The 19,235-nt window shown below is 40.2% G+C and overlaps 1 protein-coding gene across 13 annotated transcripts in view; it reads right to left on the reverse strand.

The window, feature by feature from the left end:
• Window positions 1-19,235, reverse strand: part of EPB41L2 (erythrocyte membrane protein band 4.1 like 2) — a 226,742-nt gene that overhangs the window by 109,270 nt on the left and 98,237 nt on the right. For all 13 annotated transcript variants that reach the window (XM_090039111.1, XM_090039110.1, XM_090039105.1 and 10 more), the window contains 2 exons: window positions 16,341-16,804; window positions 15,476-15,691 (listed from right to left, as the gene is read on the reverse strand). In XM_090039111.1, coding sequence (XP_089895237.1) covers window positions 15,476-15,691; window positions 16,341-16,790 — 666 coding nt within the window. In that variant the 5' untranslated portion in view covers window positions 16,791-16,804. The remainder of the gene's footprint in view (window positions 1-15,475; window positions 15,692-16,340; window positions 16,805-19,235) is intronic.

The following is a 19,235-nucleotide window of genomic DNA, read 5'->3' on the forward strand; positions in this document are numbered from 1 at the left end:
CATTGGAGTTTCTTCTAGGAAGCACCTATAATGAACTGAAATTAACAAAAAAATTAAATCTTGCCTCTGTTCTGGAAATGTAATTGTTCCATCTAAATACAATGCTATGAAAGATTATTATTAACAGGACACTAATATTTCTCTGAACTAACTATATAATTTAGCTACACACACACACACACACAGAGAAACTAAATATAACTACAGCAATATATGATATCCACCTATTTTTATAAGATGGATATTATATATAGCTATAAGATATGGGAAAATATCTTCCATACAAGATATGGAAAAAGGACTACCAGATTTGTCTAGTACAGCATTCACTAGAAAGCCGATAACTCTATTTGCAATGCCACGTAGTTATGTTAAGGCATTGTAGTTAATTGGTGTTCAGTGAAATTTGTTTTGATATGCATTTCTCATGTTAACAGATGCCAAGTTTTATTAGGCAGTGCTACGGTCGTTTCACTGGTTAGATTTTCTGCTATCTCAATAAATAATTTTTTAAATGTAGCCTTACATACTACTGTTTAGTTTGTTGGTATGTACAGGAAGGAGAGCCATGAAGCTAATTTACAAAAATGACTACTCTATATTATATGCTTTAATTATAAAATTCTAATTAAACTTACTATATCTCTGCAACAAAGACTTGTTCATACAGCCTCCAAGGGCTGGTTATACTGGATATATGTGGTTACATTTTCCATCCATTTTCCAACCTCAGCAAAGGCATCCTCAGGCCTCTCATGTGGAATCACACACATTCCAAGTATTTTCTGATGAGCAGAGGATCAAGGTGCTACGGTTAAAAGATTTAAAAGGGTTATTACAGGCTAACAGTCAAGTCAGCTCCAAGGCTGCTGTGACCAATGGAGAACCTTAGATGCTGTAACAATCTTCCTCCACTCTGCTCTGTCTTTGGCTAGCTTTGTGCATTCCGTAAGTTGAAGCCCAATCCAGTTCTTAATATTGGTTCCCCAGCTCTTCTTGGGTCTATCTCTTTCTTTTTCCCTCCACTGTGCCCTGCATTATGGAGGTAACAAGAGTGTCCAGCCTTCTTGTGATGTGTCGAAACCACTGCAGCTTTCTTACTCACACAAACCTCCAACAACAGTTCAGAGGTTCCAACTTTTTCACTGATTTGCTGCTTGACACATTCGCTGCCCCAGTGCTCAGCGTATGCGACACGTGTCACACCAGTCTCCTACAGCAGCACATTTCAAAAGCCTCAGTTCTGTTCTAACTTTTTATTAAGCACCCATGCCTCACAGCCATAAAGCATCAAGCAGATGACCACTGCATGCAACAGATGCAACTTCACCTTCACTGTAATATTGCTGCTTAACAGTACTACATTAATTTTTATGAAATGGGCAATGTCAAGTTAGTATTCAGCCACTTCATTATCCCATGGCCAGTTTTTTTAGTAACCTATCCAACAACAAAACAACAAAGCATATCTGAGCCTATGTTTCAAATTATCATTTTGATTGTACAGCAATTCTGAGCTAAATAAATGCAGAATAGTCTACCAACTAGCTGTACAGTTGGTATACTATTCCATATATATGGAATATCACTGTTTCCATATCACTGTTTCTGAGAAATGCATAATTTCGCATTAGCAATAAAGGATTACTCTCACCTTAGCAAGCAGATTTCAGATTTAATTCCAGTTATGAATGATAATTCCCCTTTCTCCAACCTCCTTTTGTTTCAAAGATAATTATCTATATTATATAAAAGTGAAGCCGAAATTGAATGAAGTTTTTTTTTTTTTTGTTCAGATCATTGTTGGTCTTTCCCTTCCTCCTTGCAAATGAAATAATGTAAATACAGATTCTTCTTTTCCTCAGGGGAAAAAAAGAAAGAAGAACAATCCTAGCTCAAACAGAGCTCTGCAAAAAACTTTCAATATGGAAAAGGCATCCAGGACTCGTAGTTGAGATGACATCTTTTATTAAGCCAACAAAACCTTTTGCAAAAAAATGTCTTTAATTGCAAGCATTCAGGCACCCTTCATCAGGCATTGGAGAAAAGACTGTAAAAGTTCTCCTGGGTAGAAATCCTATGAAATATGAACTTTCATTTCTACCCAGGAGAACTTTTACAATCTTTTCTCCAATGCCTGATGAAGGGTGTTTGTGCCCGAATGCTTGCAATTAAAGACTTTTTTTTACAAAAATCTTGTTGGTCTGATAAAAGATATCATCTCAACTACGAGTCCTGGTTGCCTTTTCCTCTAGACCAATACAGTTACAACCTGGATACCTCAATATGGAAAAGACTTTGGAAAGTGTGAATTAAGGGAAGACATGCACACACTTGATGTTCATGGATTTTCCTACTGTTATTTATTTCATAAGGTATTTCTTTCCTTTATTTCTCCATCAGGAAGGAAATATGCTCATACAGAGTAACATGACCAAATAATTACAACAGTTGCTTATAATAGGAACTGCAAAGGAAATCAGTCCTTCCAATAATTCAATCATGAAAATATGTTTCAGGCTGAAACTCAGTTTATGGGTTCTTTCCTGGGAAACATTGCATTTGTCTTTGTTTTGAACAAATGTACTTGAAATCAATTTGGCTGAGGATTTTTCTTTTCTTTCCCTTTGAATGAGATCATTTTAAAATACAGTATCTGTGTATTTTGCCAATACTGTTCAGCACTTTGTAAAGTAACATTCACAACAGAATTTAGCTTAATATGAAACATTAGCGAACTAAAAGGATCCATACCTGTAACTATTAAATCCTCTGGAGATCAGTACTTTTTAAACATCAGTTACCATTGCAAGCAAGTAGCTTCCTAAGGCTTTTACAAATTCTGTGATGCTAGTACAGTATGCAAATAATTGCAGGTACTCTGAAGTAGCAGTTGCATTGTTGTTGTAGCCGGGATGTTCCAGGGAATGTAAGAAGCAAGATTTGTTTGGTAAGAACCCTTACTGAATCAACTAAATAGCTGGGAAAGATACATCATCAGAAAAACTCTTTTCTGAAGCAAGACAATCTATAGCCTTGTCCTTAAATACCACCACATTTCCTTTGAGAAGAATACTCATAACACAAATGACTCACAATGAATTCTCACACAGAAATGAGAAAAGGACAAAAATGCGTAATCACAATTGAGATGACACTTGTCATAGAACAACCACTCCACCTGTGACCTCACAGTCTTTGTACCCAAATACAACAAACACAGTATCTTTACAAGACAATCCTGGGAACAGAAATCATAGTTGGCTAAATACTACAAATTATGGATGAAGACAACAGATTTGTGATCTAATTCAATTTGCTTGCTCCTCTCTGTACTTCACAGGTAATCTTTAGGCCTCTCCTCTTTTGAATAGTTTAATTTTCTAGATGGGGGTTGTCAACCAGGGGTACGCATACCCCTGGGGGTACTTGGAAAGGTGCGAGGAGGTACATGCAGATGGGTGGAGACAGAGCACTATCACCTACCACCCCGCGCCACTTCCCAGGAGCAGGGCCCTCCGATTGCCTGCACAGCCCGCCTCTGGACTCTGGGACCCTCAGGTCCTGCACACAGCTGTTTCCTGGGCTCTCAAACTCTCAGGTCTTATGCTAAATCCCCTCTCGGGGCCCTTGGAACTTCTGGTCTCACACACAGCTCCTCTCCGAGTTCCCAGACCCTGGTCCTATGCTCAGACCCCTCTCTCTGGGCTCATGGACCCTCTAATCCAACTCCCACCCCTTCTCTGGGCTCATGGATCCTCTGGTCCAGCTTCGGACTTGTAGATCTTCTAAATCCACCTCTCGTTCCTTCTCTGGGCCCATGTGCCCGACTTTCAGCCAGTTTCTGGCTCCTGGACCTCCTGGTCCCACACTTGGACCCTCTTCCCCACCTTTAGACCTTTGGCCTTGCTCTCTCTCAGCCCTGCTTTGTGCTCCTAGATCCTTCGATCAAACTCCCAGCCCCTCTCCGAGTCCTGGCCTTGTGGATCTTCTGATCCCCACCTGCTAAACTCCTGCTCTCCTTGCTGGGCCCACTCTCAGCCACTCTGGCTACAGGCACTCTAAGTAGTCCTTGAGCCACCCCCTGCAGGGCTCAAACCTAAGCCACCGATGCAACTTGATAAAAAACAATGCGCCCTTTGGCAGGCACTCAAATGGTCTCCGGGTTATAACAAAAAACTAAGGCCACCTATAACAGGGCCCTCTCTGCCCCAGATACCTTCCCTTGTTCCAGGCCTGCAGTGTTGCTTGCTCAGTCCCACAGTCGATTCAGGAGCTCTGCTGCCAGGAGCTCCTCACTTCATGGCTCCCAGAGCTAAATTGCCTGACTGGCTCAGGGCTTATATGTTCAGTCTGGCCTGTTGCCCTCAGATGAGTCCCTAATTATAACCCCCCTTGCCACCTGCAAGCTACCTCTCAGGCTGCTTGCTCCCTTACAGGAACAGGCATACCGCAATGCCCTGTTACAAATGGAATCATATTAGAGAGTCCAACTGTAAATGCATGCTCAAACCCAAATAAAAAAACAAAAAGATAAAATGTTTGACAAGACAGGTTTTTGGGGGGTTTTTTTATTCTCAAAGCCTTCTTTTCACAAATGCATCAAACTCTGTATTCTTGTAAATCTAAACATCCGTCTGCATTAGTGTCCATCCTCAGATTTCAATATATGTGGCATGTACTTAAAAACAACAACAACAAAACCTGCTTCTGTTCAGGAACTGCTCTATTTCCATGGGGTTTCTCTCTAAGGTTTTAGAGAAATAACCAAAAGTCATCTTTGTGGTTCTTCATCACAAGTAGTATCATATAAAATCTTATTACAATGCATTTGTATAACTCTTAATTGTATTAAAAATGAGGCCACGCTCCATTCAACAATTTACAATAGATATATTGGAATCAGAACTCATGGTAGAGGTGATATCTTTTATTAGACAAACTAGACATTTGGAAAAAAAAGTCTTTATTTGCAAGCTTTCAGGTGCACACACACTTGTACATGCATAGGAGAATGTAAAGATTGCAAATTTTCTCCTAGATGAAAATGAAAATTCGTATTTCACAGAAAAGCTGAAGGTGTTCTAAGATCTCTTGGAAAAATTAATTTTGTGCCGATTAGGCTCAGAGAAAAGTTACAGCAGTCTATCTCAAAGTTGGCTGATGGCAAGCAGGATATTGAATTATATTACCTTCTGGTTATGTTGTTTCATATTTCACAGGAGGATGGGGTGATGGAATGCTCTCCTGGGCAAGGAATTTCTCTAGTATTGAAGCAGCTTTGTAGTCTGCAAACATGCAAATTTAGCTCAAAAACAAAAGGCAGAAGCAAGGGTGTCAGCTTTTAGGTTTCCAGGTGTTAAATTTTGTTTCTTTCTTGTAAAATTATAGTTTGAATTACACATATTTATATTTGTCACATTCCAGGGCAAACCATATATACTTCTATTTGCAAAAAACCTTTTCAAGAATAGCTGAATAACTGAAAAAATCCTGCAAGTTCAGAGTCTCATTTTTCTAAGTCAGGTTGCCTTCATTTTAGTTTTTACCTCCAATGCTCTTCTGTAATATGTATGAGGGTGCAAGAGAAAGCAAAATCTCTCTCTACTAAAATTAGATGGGACATCCTGAACACCAAAGAAATATCAAGTAGTCACTTTAGACAATTTTTGAGATAAGGTTTCTGGCACTAAGCCTTTTATGAGTGCACCGATAAAAACATTTTTTGGGCTGATACTCATGGCCGATTATTGACCAGCCACATCTGCAGACCCCAGTCAGATTGCACCATCCAGCCCAGCAATTTGAAGAGCAGCATTTGGCTGGTAAGTCTGTTGGGGGAAAGGGGCATGGAGGAGGAAAGCCTGTCCTTGCTCCGCGCACAAATGTGGGGATACATGCCTCCCATTCCTTCCCCAGGGGTGCAAGCAGTGGTGGGAGCCATGAACTACCCACGGCTCTGCCCCTCCCCGGCTGGGCAGCATCTTACCACAGGGGCCTTGATCTGTACCCCGCTTCCCCCCCCCCATGCTCCTTCCCCCACCCCCCACAGCCAAGGGGGGTTACAGGCAAGTTATATCAAGCTACACATTTTGATTTCATGGCCACGGCCAGAAACTACTCTCCACGCTGCCAAGCTGCATATCAGCAATTGGATCGATATTAGCCAATATGGCTAATTCATAATGGGCCATCAGTATTGGCCAAAAAAAATCTTTATCAGTGCACCCCTAATATACAGCCCTATGCAGTGTTTTGCAAAGATAAAGTTACTTCATGTACTCTCATAAAATATCTCTCTCTCATAATAATGCTTCTGTTTACCATGCTGTAAAATTATTTTCTATAAAGCACACCTAACCAAGCCTCCATTTAAGGTCAGTTCAGTCAAGGCAGCTGAACGTATTCCATATATTTTCAAAACTAAATTCAATTATGCAACATTGACACTGGCAGGGAGAGAAATCCCTGTGGGGCGTAACAAGTCTAAATAATGTACCCAACACTTAAATGCAACAGAAACCTTTGCTCTCTTCAACTGCTAACAACTTCAAAAAATCTGCATTGGAAAGTAATGTATTTACAATATGTAAACATTATTTTAAAAATTCACAGGCCGCAACTTACAGCCAAGTTATATCAAGCTACACATTTTGATTTCATGGCCATGGTAGATCAAAAAATATTTGAAGTACATTACTAATCCTGTAAAATGAGATGTCATAATTCTGAGCTAATAAAACCCAAAAGAAAACTTCTACTAAGGAGTGGGAGGAGGAGACAGCATTGTTGCTCCATAGAATTCCTAAAGAGAAGCCAACGGACCATCACTGTTGTCAGTTTTCCATAGAAACGACCATCTATTTCTGTCCCAACTACATTAGAAGTCCTCTGTATGTGACTGAGTAATACAGAGGAACTCAGGAACCACAGGGAGAGAAAGGACAACCAGAAATAAAAGTGAAGGATGAAATTCCAATAAGCAATTCCAATAAGACTATCCTAAAAACTGATGATTTCCTAGAGATGAGAACTCCCTCAGTGCATGCCATGACTTAGGAAATGGTAGGAACTGTTCCAATTCCCTGCAGGCAAGAGAAAGCTAGTGATGATTTTTCCAGTGTGAAGAGAGAGAGAGAGAGAGAGAAAAGACAGAAGGAGAATGATGATGTATTAATGGGCAAGTGTTTGTAAGTAATTTGACAAAAAGATCTATTTTGAGGGTAGATTTGAAGATAGTGGTTGTTAAAGATGCTAGGAAATAAAATACTTAAATCACAATTAAACATGATGGTCTTTTAAATTCTTACTCATAAGCTTCTAACTGCCTTTGCTGAAAGATCTCGAAGAAAGACCAGAGGTATCAACCAGCAGGAAGAAATTGGGGAACAAAGACTCAAGCACACCAAGAAAAACAGCACTAGTGACACACTAGAATAGAAAACACTAATACTTTTCTAGTATAAAGTTATACTTCAGTTCACCAGTCCTATATCTCATTCTCCATATATAGATTTAGGAAACTTAAAAACACAGAAAATTCTCTCTCTCATATATTCTTTGCATTCAGACTCCAGCATTTCCAACACACATGAATTCTCACTAAAACTGTTACTGTAAAGAAACAGCAAAAAGACTTGGTCCTAAATAAGAAGAAACTTAATTCAAAATACATTCCAAATGACGTAAGACTTTAGGAGATAGCAATATCAAATATAAGGGATTTTTTGGTAATTCAGAAGATAAAAACCTTATGAGACTATATGGAGTTCATTATGTATCCTACTATTCAACAGTGTTTTACAAAGCAATGTGTCAGATTGTTAAAATACAAGCTGATGTGTGCCAGTAGTTTTCAGCTTTAAGACGACATGAATTTTCCATCAAAACAGAGCGCTGCTAAATGCATTTACATTCATGTTACATACACACATACCCATTTCAGATTCAAAAGCTTGTTTCACACAGAGCTGATTTTTTTCTCAAAACTATCATCCTATTACAGTATTTAAGTGTGCTTTGTACTGTGAAGAAGGTTCAAAAAACTGCAACTTAGTCCTGGATCGCAGAGCACTTCTGAGGGCTTATCTGTTCCCATCTTCCAAAATACATTGTGTTACCTGAAGAAATTCACTTTTCTAACTGTTAGGAATTTCCTGACCAGAAAGAAAGATTCCATATTTATTCTGAAAATAAAAAGTTTCAGTAGTGGAAGGTCTTCAAAGAAATTTAAATCCTTAGCCTCCATATGGTTTATATTAGGCACAGACTGAAAAATCCTTTCAAACTTCAGGATATATAGCAGGGGTGATTAGAGTTACTCAACCTGGGAGCCACATCTGATTCTCTACCAAAGTTCAAGAGCTGAAGAGCAGGTAGAGGGGGGACCCAGAGTGGAGGTAACCACCACACACACCCACCACTGAGGTGCTCTGGCTTTTTCTGCAGGGAGTGCACCCTGGAGTAAGAGGCGCAGCTACAGCTCCTGTCCCTGCCCTGGCAGCCTAGCACCCGAGCAGTGGGAGATGCTGGGATGCGCTGTCCCCCACAGTCGCCTCACAGAGAAGTGGAAAGGGTTTTGGCCAGTTTCTAGAGAGCCACAAGTACAGTGCTGGCGAACCACAGTTTGGCCACCATGGATATATAGTGCAATATGCCTCTTACAGATGCATTTCAAAGTAATCAAGACTTTGAAAGTCACCTTCTTTGACGGTTATCAGGAAGAGGCTAGACAGGCACCCTGTCAAGCTCATCTGAGTCCAATAAACTTCCTGCCCATGGCAGGGGACTGGATTTGATGGTCTTACAGGTCCCTTCTGGTTCTATGATTCTAAGAGCTGGATCCTTCAAAAGCTAGATGGGGAAAGTGACATTTTTGACTTATCTTTAAACATGGAAATATCTAAAAAAAGAGCGTGCTGAGAAAGGTTATATTGGCTTAAAATATTTATAACAAATTGCAAGATCTAGATTTCCCCACAATCTTGTCAACAGAAAAAGGATGGTTTTAAAGTTGGTATGGTAAACTTCTAGAGGGTCATAGTAAGTATGTGAAGCTGCTATAAAGCACCATGATCTGAATGGATTAAAAAGTCAAGTCCAAAACTTGTGGTTCCCATTTGGGAAATGAGTCTCACATAGTCATGTTACATACATAGTGTATCTAGCCACCATAAAATAAAAGGCTGCTCATTACCCTCTGGTTTTCTTTCATTTGGTGCACACATTTATTTTCTTTATGAGTACTTAATCCATCACAAGAGCAGTTATTTAAAATATGTAGTAAAGTAAATGTTTGGTAAGATTACTTTTTCTGATTAACTGCCTTGATGTGTTTTCCAAGATAAATTGGGAAATTGCTTCTGTTGCTATTAGAGCAAACTTTTCAGAAGATTTCCAGGAAGTATCCTCAGTGGGCCATTTTGTAACCCCCCCATTTTTCTATGATATCTATTGTCCTTGCTCTTAGCTTCCATATCTAATACTACAAAGAAGTTTTCCACCACTATCTTAAAATGATGCCCTTGCAACACTTCTCAGAATGCTTTCTTGTCTACAGCAACTGATCAGCGCTGCTTTGTGTTACATAGATCAACCAATACCGGCAAGAACTAAAAAAGCTTAGCAAACTGAACTTTGCTGTCTCTCTTTATCATTTGGGTACTAACAGCAAACCTGCCAAAACAGAAACACCAGATCAGAAGCTTTGCTATTTAATACAGTACAATACTGACAGCCCATGGGTTTAGGGATCTGTAGCTCTTAGGAAGATAAGCAAAAACTAAGTGAATGTCCTTTACAGTCAGAGCAAACAGCTGTACAAAACTGAAAAAACTGCTGCAATCTGCTACAGCAATTTAGCAAAGGCCACTGCTTTTCTGATTGGCTACTGATGAGCTCCAGCTGATCAGAGAAGTAAAGTAAAAGTTGCAGCAATCCGAATAACTCATCCTTCATTTGGCAACCTCCAGTAAACTAAGCAGGTTGTAAACCACCCAGATCACAACAAGTTGGGGATCTAGTGTACTGCCAAAGGCACAGTGAAAATGTAAAAACAGAAAGGAAACTGGGGTAGAGGAATGGCAGACACAGATTGTAACATCATGCTGACAAAAGCAATGCAAAATTAATGAGACTCTTTAAGAGCTTCACAGGCTCTGTAGGGAAGCAGAAAGTACCAGTGTAAGTAGAGTTTACCAATCTATTTTCCAAAAAGTCAACCTTGGTGAAAAGTACTGTCTATACAGTAGTCTGATAGTAAATCTATATTCTAACAAGAATAGTGCATATAACAAATACCTGATTTTAAACAATGCAAAAAGCAGGAACAGGTTTTTTCAAATTGAAATTCGCCCCAGCAAACTGAGTAACCCTATTATAGTGAACATCCTCTATTAATAAACTTTTTCCAGATCCCATTGTGGTTCATTATAAAATCAGGCTGTACTGTATATACCATTGCTTATCATCCTTTTTAGACTCCAACCACCTCCCTATAACTATTATGGACTTAGAAACATCACATTTACTTGAATATATATGACCCCCCAATAATTAGTTTCTATATATAGAAAATTTATCAGCTTGTTATAATTTTCCAGGTATAGAATCCAAGTATTGTCTTGAATACCCTCCCCACCACTGCTACAGCAGGGAAAGCAGTGGCTGGGGGGCAGGGGTTAGGTAGCTTCCTTATCCTTTCCTGTCCACTTTATCCCCCTGCAGCCTTCCTGCTCCCCCTGCCATCTGCATCCTCCCAACTCCCCATAGCCTCTAACCTTCCCCACATCTCTGTCCCTTTCTCTCCCTCCCCACCCTACCCCATACTGTCAGATGCTGCTCAGGCTCCTCTGTCCCACAACACAGCATGTTGAAGCTCAGTCCCTGCCTGGCCATGCAGCAGTGCTGACACTGCTGACTGGCTGGCCAGAGGAATCATAGAATCATAGAAGCAGGGTCGGAAGGGACCTTGCAGATCTTCAAGTCCGACCCCCTGCCTGGGCTGGAGAAAAAACTGGGAAGGAGTTTCCATGTACTCCATGCCTGAGAGAGACCCTAGCACAAGACAGAGGTAGAGGTGCACCTTAAAGAATAACTGAATCAGATATTTTCATGGGACGGGGGAAAGGAAAAGAAAGAAGAGGGTGCTGACAAGGCAAACAACTTATAAACTCATACAAATAAAGGGGCCACAAAAGCCAATTCAAATAATGGGAGAAGAATCCTTAGTCCCCATTTAGGCCACGCTTCACACAATCCAGTTTGCAAATAAGTTCTTTTGCACAATTTCACATTCAAATTGGCTTTTAAAGTTCTGCTGTATAAGGTCAGTGATACAATGTCCAAGGAAATTAAGGTGTTCTGCCACAGGTTTGGATATGGTTTTAAACTCAATGTCAAATCAGTGTTCCCTCATTGTTTCATCTAGAGACTGCCCCATTTATCTAGCGTAGACAGTCAAGGGGCATTGTAAGCAAGTGATGGTGTATGACGTTGGTAGAGGTACAGGTGAATGAACCTCACATGTCATAATGGATATTATTTGGTCCAGCGATGATGTGGGAGAACAACTTGCATCTATACCCTGGTCAAGAACCACTGTTCTATTGCCTCAGCTCATCTATTTTATCAAATAAACCTAATGCAGGCAAAAGCCCACCCCCACATCAGATAAAACCTAATGCAGCAATGGCAGTGTGACAGCCTAGAAATAATCCATAGAACTGTGGCACTCAGCTGGCCAGCTCTTTAGGCTGCTGTGCCAATGCCACAAGGTGGAACTATCCCATGTACAACTCTGTTTTCAGAAAGCACACGCAGAACAAGACTGGGATGCATTTGTGACAAAAGGGGGTGTTCCTGCCTGCATTATGTTTATCTAGATCAAGGATCAGCAACCTGTGGCCCATGGGCCTGTGGACATGGGGCTTCAATGGCATTCAGAGGCGGGGCTTTTGGCAGAGGTTGCCTGTCCCTGCAGCCACACAGAAAAGCAGTGGTTGGGTCCTAATACCGACTTCCCCACCCACCTACGACAAACCGAGTCAATCCAGCCTGCAGCCTTAAAAGGTTGCCGACAACTGATCTAGATAACTAGAAAGTCTTTAGATAAACTGCATCATCCTTCAGAACCTTGGTATGATTTATGAGGTCAGCTAGGGTGTACATGCAAACTGAATAGGTATTGTTGACAACAAAAAAATCCCTGGTCTTGAAGAATATGGTGCATACGCATCCCTGGTTTATCGAACAACCTAGTGCAGGCAGGAGCACCCCCTCCTGCAGCAGATGCTTTCTCATCCAGCTCCATGCGTGCCTCCTCAAAACAAAGTCACACTGGGTAGTTTCACCTGGCTGCAGATGCTGGGGGTGCCATGGCCACCCAGGTGAGAACCACTAATGCACACACACACACACACACACACACACACACACACACAGAGAGAGAGAGAGCTGGAAAACGCTAACAGGTCAATTTCTAATTTCCTAGGCCAGTGGGGTCCAACCTTTTTGGCAGGTGTGCCACAAATTAGTCTTGAGCCCTCACCAAGTTACATTCCAATCCCTTTCTCTTACTCAATCTGCTTCTCAGCTTTCTGTTCCCTGAACAATCTGCTGCTCTGCTTTCTGCCCTGTGCTTCCTGTCTAAGCTGATGCTCTGCTTTCTGCTCCCTACCCTATCTGCTCCTGTGCTGCCTGTCTTCTCCCCAGTCTGCCATGTGCCACACAAGAGGCTTTCCATGCCCCATGCTGCATATCGGTCATATTAGCCTAGGACCTCTGTCCTAGGCTAACTCTAATGCACATATTGTACTGTTCATATTAACTGCCTTTATGATGAAAACTAGTAGTTATTCTGTATTAGCAATATATATAGAAGGGATCTGAAGTTAAAAGGTCCCTGTATACATATCACCATGGATGAATATATAATATATGCTTAGAAACCTGGGTTTTTTCTTCATCAGCAGTACCTGCCTGGTTTGCACATACAACCTAGCTGACCCCATGACCCATAACAGAAATCTGGAGGGGAATGCAGTACTGACAGACCTTTCAGTTCTTCCTGCACTACAGGTCTCAAGAAGTCATAGAGGGATACCCTGAAGCAGCCCCACCACTTAGGTCTGCAGTGTGGATTCAACAGTAGGTGGAACAGATCAGCTTGGATCCGTCTGACACAGTATAGACCAGGTACTCAACCCTGAGCCCATACACCAGATCCAGCCCACAGCACTGTGTCACCTGGCCCACAGGGCTCCTGACGGATCCAAAAATTTGGCAGCAGGGGGACAGTGGCACCACTTCCCTGATGTCAAATTTCCAGATGCATGGGAAGTTCTGGTCCCTGCACACTGATCAGGTACCCAATCCCAGAGTGGAGGGCCAAAAGGGGGTAGCACCAGGACCCAGTTCCAGCACATGAAAGGGAGGGGGCAGTGCTGGAACCCAGGGGCTGATCCAGCCTGTGGACAGACTCTGTGCCACTTATCTGACCCACAGGACACAGCCATATCCTACACTTGCTGTAAAGTTACTAGGTGCTTAAACATATATAGACGTTCTTGGCAAGCTGTTCTATAGGTATCATAAATGGGCGCTCTAATAGTCGGGTGAAAACAATCTATATTGTGGTATCTATTGACTTGTTTCCAAACAGCATGAAACAGAATTATTAATATTTACTCCAAGGACAGCTGTAACCAAGATTTTCAGGGACTTGCCCTTTCAATTAGATGGGTAGGCTGATCAAGATGCCCATTCTAGAGGCGCACCAATACATCGGTCCAATATCGGATCAGCACCAATATAAAGAAAATTGTCTGCATTGGAAATCAGCCCGACATAGCTGATAATTTGTCCAATAAATGCACACAGCCACAGAACAGCATGTAGGCAGCAAAGAGCACAGCCAGCAGCGTGGAGAGCTGCCTGCAGCTGGTAAGCCTATGGGGGAAGAGGAAGGGAAAGGAAGGGCTGTGGAGAGGGGGGCACACATCAAGGCCCCCTGTGGTGAGGGAGGGAGTAACACACACAGACCTGCATTTTCACTGACCTCCATTTTGTATTTTGGCTTCTATTCTACCCAGGAGAGCTCACAGTTCACAAACAGACTCCCAAGATGCCTGAATAAGGGTCTTTGTGCCTGAAAGCTTGCAAAGTACAATTTTTCCAACTATTTATTTGGTCTATTAAAACATATCACATCTACCCAAAGAATCTTGTCTTCCTAAGAACATACACACACACGGCCTGAATATCCACTGAGACCTGCTTTTTAAAAAGGTAATCTCATTAAAACCAGAATCTATATTATACTTAAAAATGACTAAAATAAGTTTTTAAATGGTACACACACCTTTATTTAGCTTCAATCTAAAGTGTCTTTTTCCGCTTTATGCAGTTTACACCATTTTCACCCAATATGGCAATAAATGACCAAAACAATGTCTCAGTATTAGAAAATGAGCAGCTGATTTTTCCTCCATCTTACTAAGTCCTGCTTTTGTCAGTGTTAAGGTCAGTTGCAATAAGGAAATAAGCATACAGTTTCCAAAAACCTAAACTGAAGATTTATGAGGCGAAGAAACAAATTACAGGGAACACTGGGTTCAATATTAAAAACATCACTTGATTAAGCATACACTGATGTTTATTTAAATTGAACCAGTTAACACAGACTAAGAACAGATGTTGTATTGTCACAAGGTGTGCCTGTGTTTGTCCTGGAACAGAAAAAAAAGTCCCAGGACTGGCGTATACATACATCACCCTTTAAATCAGGGTATAGTAAATGAATGCAGTGCCTCTTTTCAATAAGATAAGCCTGGGACAAGCACTCATGTGCACTTTGCAATGTCCCAGGACAAGCTATTCGCCCTTCTTATCCCATGAAACTTTTCAAGGTTTGTCCTGGGACTACAGACATGGATGTTTGAATGACTATACATTGTCCTGGGGAAAAAATGGTTTCTCCCAGGATAAACGTGATATCTGTTCATAGCCAGACTACTTTGAGTCCATTGTTATACCTGTGAAACAAATTAAAAGAAAAAATTCAAGTTGGCCCTATAATGGAGATAGCTTATGCAAAAAGTTGTTTCAAAACAAAATACTGTTGAAGGTATACAAGAGGAAAATCCTTCATCTTTTTTGCAGAACAGGCAATTGAAGTTGCTAAAAGAGGTTACTCTACCCAAAGGTTTTTTTTGTTTCCTTTGTATCTTATATATGTTAAAATTGCTGTTCACAGAACATTATGGTTAAATTGATAAAAGTCCTGAAAGGCAGAAGTTAAATACAAAATGTTAGCTGACCTTCAGCTATAACAATCTGAATGTGATACTGTAATGAATTCATTCCACTTACCAAATAAAAATGCATTTGTTAAAGTCACACTGCAATGAAAGCATACTATACTCACTGCTTTCTCTCTACAGAGAAAGATCTCTTTATATAAGGCTTCCTTCCTTACCTCTAGGTCACAGCTGTATTCTGTGCCATCCAGGAGCATCACTTTACACTGTACAGTTTTAATCTTCTTAGGAGCTTTTTGAGGAGCTTTCTCCATTTTGATTTCAGTTGTCTGCACCTCTTTGGTCTCCCTTTTTCCTGTTTCTTCTTCTAGTTTTTCTTCTGGTTCTTCTGTAACCTTTTCTACTTCAATCTCTTTACTGTCTTCCTTAGCTGGCTGTAAAAAAAATATACAGCTTAATACAGTGATGACTCAATCCCACAAGAGCTAGACAAGTTAAAAGAAAAGTTCATGCTCCTACATACCAATCATGTATTATACTTTCAACTTCTTCACTCAAGTTATTCATCCAAACCACAACAGTTGGAAGCACAATAAGTAGTTTAAATATTATGATTATCCCCTTTGGGAAAAGATACCGACAAAACATGTTTATTTGTCATTTCAGTACAAGTTTAAGAGAGAAAACCATTTTCCTTTTTCAGAATTACAATACATTTTTATAGGAACTCAGAATATAGTAGGAAACTGCTTTAGCATTCAAAACCTACAGACCACTGTGGCTAAAACTAAAGGACACCGATTAAAGATGCTTTCAGGTATAAGTATCCTTAGTTAGGCTGAGGATGCTTCCTCAGCTTGATGAAGGGTATTTATGCCCCAAAGCTTGCAAAGAAGAATTTTTCCAACTATTTGAGTTGGTCTAATAAAAGATATCAGATTTACCCAAAGAAAGTTGTCTGCCAATCATTCCTAGTATAATTCCAGTACGTCACAGATTTACAGCAGAGTTACACTAGCAACAGAAGAGTTACACAAGCAGTGTACCTGACCCAGTAACTATTTATCATCTCCCTGAACCTACCTGGGTCTCAGCACTACTAACAGAGTGCTTTTCTTCCTCCTTGTCGTCTGTCTTAGTCTGATGGTTCTCAGCTGCTGCTTCTCCCTTCAGCTCAGCCACCTCTTCTGGAAGCTGACGTTCACATTCTTCAACATGTTCATCACCCTCAGCCTTTTTCTTAGCTTCATCTTTGGGCTCTGCTATGCTATAGGATTTCTGTTTCTTAAGCCATGGGGGGAGGAAGCGAGAAATACCCTTGCCTTCAGACGGATCTCTCTCCTTCCGGCTAGTTGGGCTGCTTTGGCTAGTTGGTACTGGGGAAGAGGAAGAATCTTGTGTCTCTTCTGTTTCTTCAGTTTTTTGATTTTCTAGACTCTCCGAGGCCTCCTCAGGCTTTTCCTTGGTAGTGTCTGGCTCCAGCTTCTCGGCCTCTTTCTTTACTTCAGCTTCTGAGCCAACTTCGGTCGTCATGATCACAGGCTATGCTAGAATTGCAACAACAAAAAACTGTTTTGCAGTGTTTCAACATTAAAATGTGTCGAGTGCCAAAAATTATAAAAGTCATGATCTAAAAATTAAAGGAATTAAAAGCCAAGTTCGGTAGGTTTTAAAGGACTATTTTACTCCATCCCATTCAAACTCTACAAACAAAAGTAACAGGAAACCAAATTATATGTCATATTAGCCATCAAAAACTTAAAAAAAACAAACAAACATCATACATAGACCCACCCATGTTTTTCTCTAGGGTCAGAGTGGTCATTAGCAACTAGAAGCTATGCTGAAATGCACTCACTATAGTACTATAAACTGTCCCTACTATTAATGAAGGTGAAATATGAAAGAAGCTTCAGTGAGTAGTTTTTACTCCTATATAATTTTCAAAAAGAGGCATAAGCAACCAATTTATTGTTTGTTCAAATTTCAGAGGGGATAGACACCCCTTCTGTTCAGCCTTCTTTGAAGAGTTCAGTGAGGCGCAAATGCTGCTTGCAGAAGTCAATGGAATCACTAATTAGAGCAGGGCCAGAATTTAACCCAAAATATCTTCAACTACTTCAGAAATCAAGATTAATTAGACTGGAAGTATAGAAAAGTGACACACTGCTGTTAAGGAAAAGCAATTTAAAAATTCTGTCCCATATTTTGTACCTCCCACTAGGTTTCCAAACTTATCATTAGCTACAGCTATACCAAATCTAACCTAAAATTTAAAAAATTGATATTTTTGTTAAACTTACAGCTACATTGTCTTCTACTTAAAATCAAAATCATTACTAGAGCCAGGCACAAACTGAGTACTAGCAATCAAGCTTGTGCGTTTGCCAGCTCTATATAGATTGTTCACTTTTAGGGAATGGACAATTTGCATGTGTATTTTAAGAAACTTTTGATTATTTTAATTTTAAATCAAATACGCCTCATTTGAAGGTGACAAGAAAGATCAGGATAGGAATGAAGATGATTTAAAAAAACTGCTTCCCTGAACAAATTGAACACATCAGCCAAGAACATTGAGTTAATACAGATCTTATGGTGCCCCACATAGTTATAATCCATAGGGTTTAGGGTTTGTTTGTTTTTTTCCCCATTAGTTTATTTAAATTTTAACTACTTCAGGACAATAAAAGAAAATACACAGCTGATTTTAAAGCAAGTCTATTCTCAATCAGAAGTTTACAACAAAGCACAAAAACAGCATACACAGTTATAAATACAGTAACCTCCCTCTTACACCCTTTAGCAACTGTATCTTCTGAATTGTTTTTTTGGTTTTTTTGTTTGTTTTACAGAGGTGGCTGGCTGTGTTAGGTCTGAAGTCTGGCAGAGGCATGAGCTTTTTGTAGGCAACAACCTACCATATTTTGTCAGGTATGAATTCATAGCATCTGACAAAGTTGGTTGCTCAGGCCTCTCTGAACCAGTAATCCCTTAAATGCCACCCTGCCCAAACTTCTGCCCTTCTTTTAGAAAAATTACAGTATCCAAGAAAAGCCAAAACTATAAGGAAGATGGATCACATCCATCCAGATTATCCATGTTAAACACTAATGCAAGTGCCCTCTGATATTTATTTGGCTTGATTACCATTTGGTTTCCATCCAGTGGTTTTGAGGGCTTAGGTTTGTTCCTCCAAACACATGCTTTCATAATGATAAATAAAAGGCAGAAGGTAGCTGCATGCAGCTGTGAATCTTGATGATTTATTTTTAAGTGGCTGGCATTTCAGAATCTGTTTGGACTGCCCGAACTGAATTAAGAAAACGGGGGGGGGGGGGGGGGGAGGAAGAAGCAGTCTAAGGTAGAGTTTTAAATTTTTAGAGGCGATAAGATTATACTAATTACAATTTATTATAATCCAGGTTACCCTTTTCTTCAAGTAAGCCCTATTTTAAAGGGAGAGCCCAACAGCACGCCAAGAAGCTATCTGTCACCTATAAAATTAATTCCAACCACTCCATTCCCTGAAACTGAGAACACTCCTTCAATGAAACCTACTGCCAACAATCCCCCATCTAACAAACTATTTAAAAAAAGCGTTTACTAGGAGAGTTCCGTTCAGTGACAAGAGCAAAGTCACAAGAGAGAAGAGAGAGTGTGTGCATACATGGGCACACACACATGCACACTTCCATTTTAGAAACTGACCCAGAACAATAATAATAGGACACCTTCTGAAATAAGATACTGAAGAGAGAAATTAAAAAGACTGAACTGATATTTGAGCCCTTATAACCACATTAAAGAAAATTGCTTTAAGCTCACACTTAAACACTCATTTGTTACTTTTTTCCACTTATTAAAAAGCTTCAAATTAAGCAGCTCTGCCATATTTAATAAAAGTTTAAAGGCACTGACCTACTGTCTAACTTGAAGATTAAAGCAGAATTTGTGATTAAGAATATAGTATAACAG

Source organism: Crocodylus siamensis, chromosome 1, assembly GCF_052110815.1.
Source record: "Crocodylus siamensis isolate JL-2025a chromosome 1, ASM5211081v1, whole genome shotgun sequence".
Lineage (NCBI taxonomy): Eukaryota > Metazoa > Chordata > Crocodylia > Crocodylidae > Crocodylus > Crocodylus siamensis.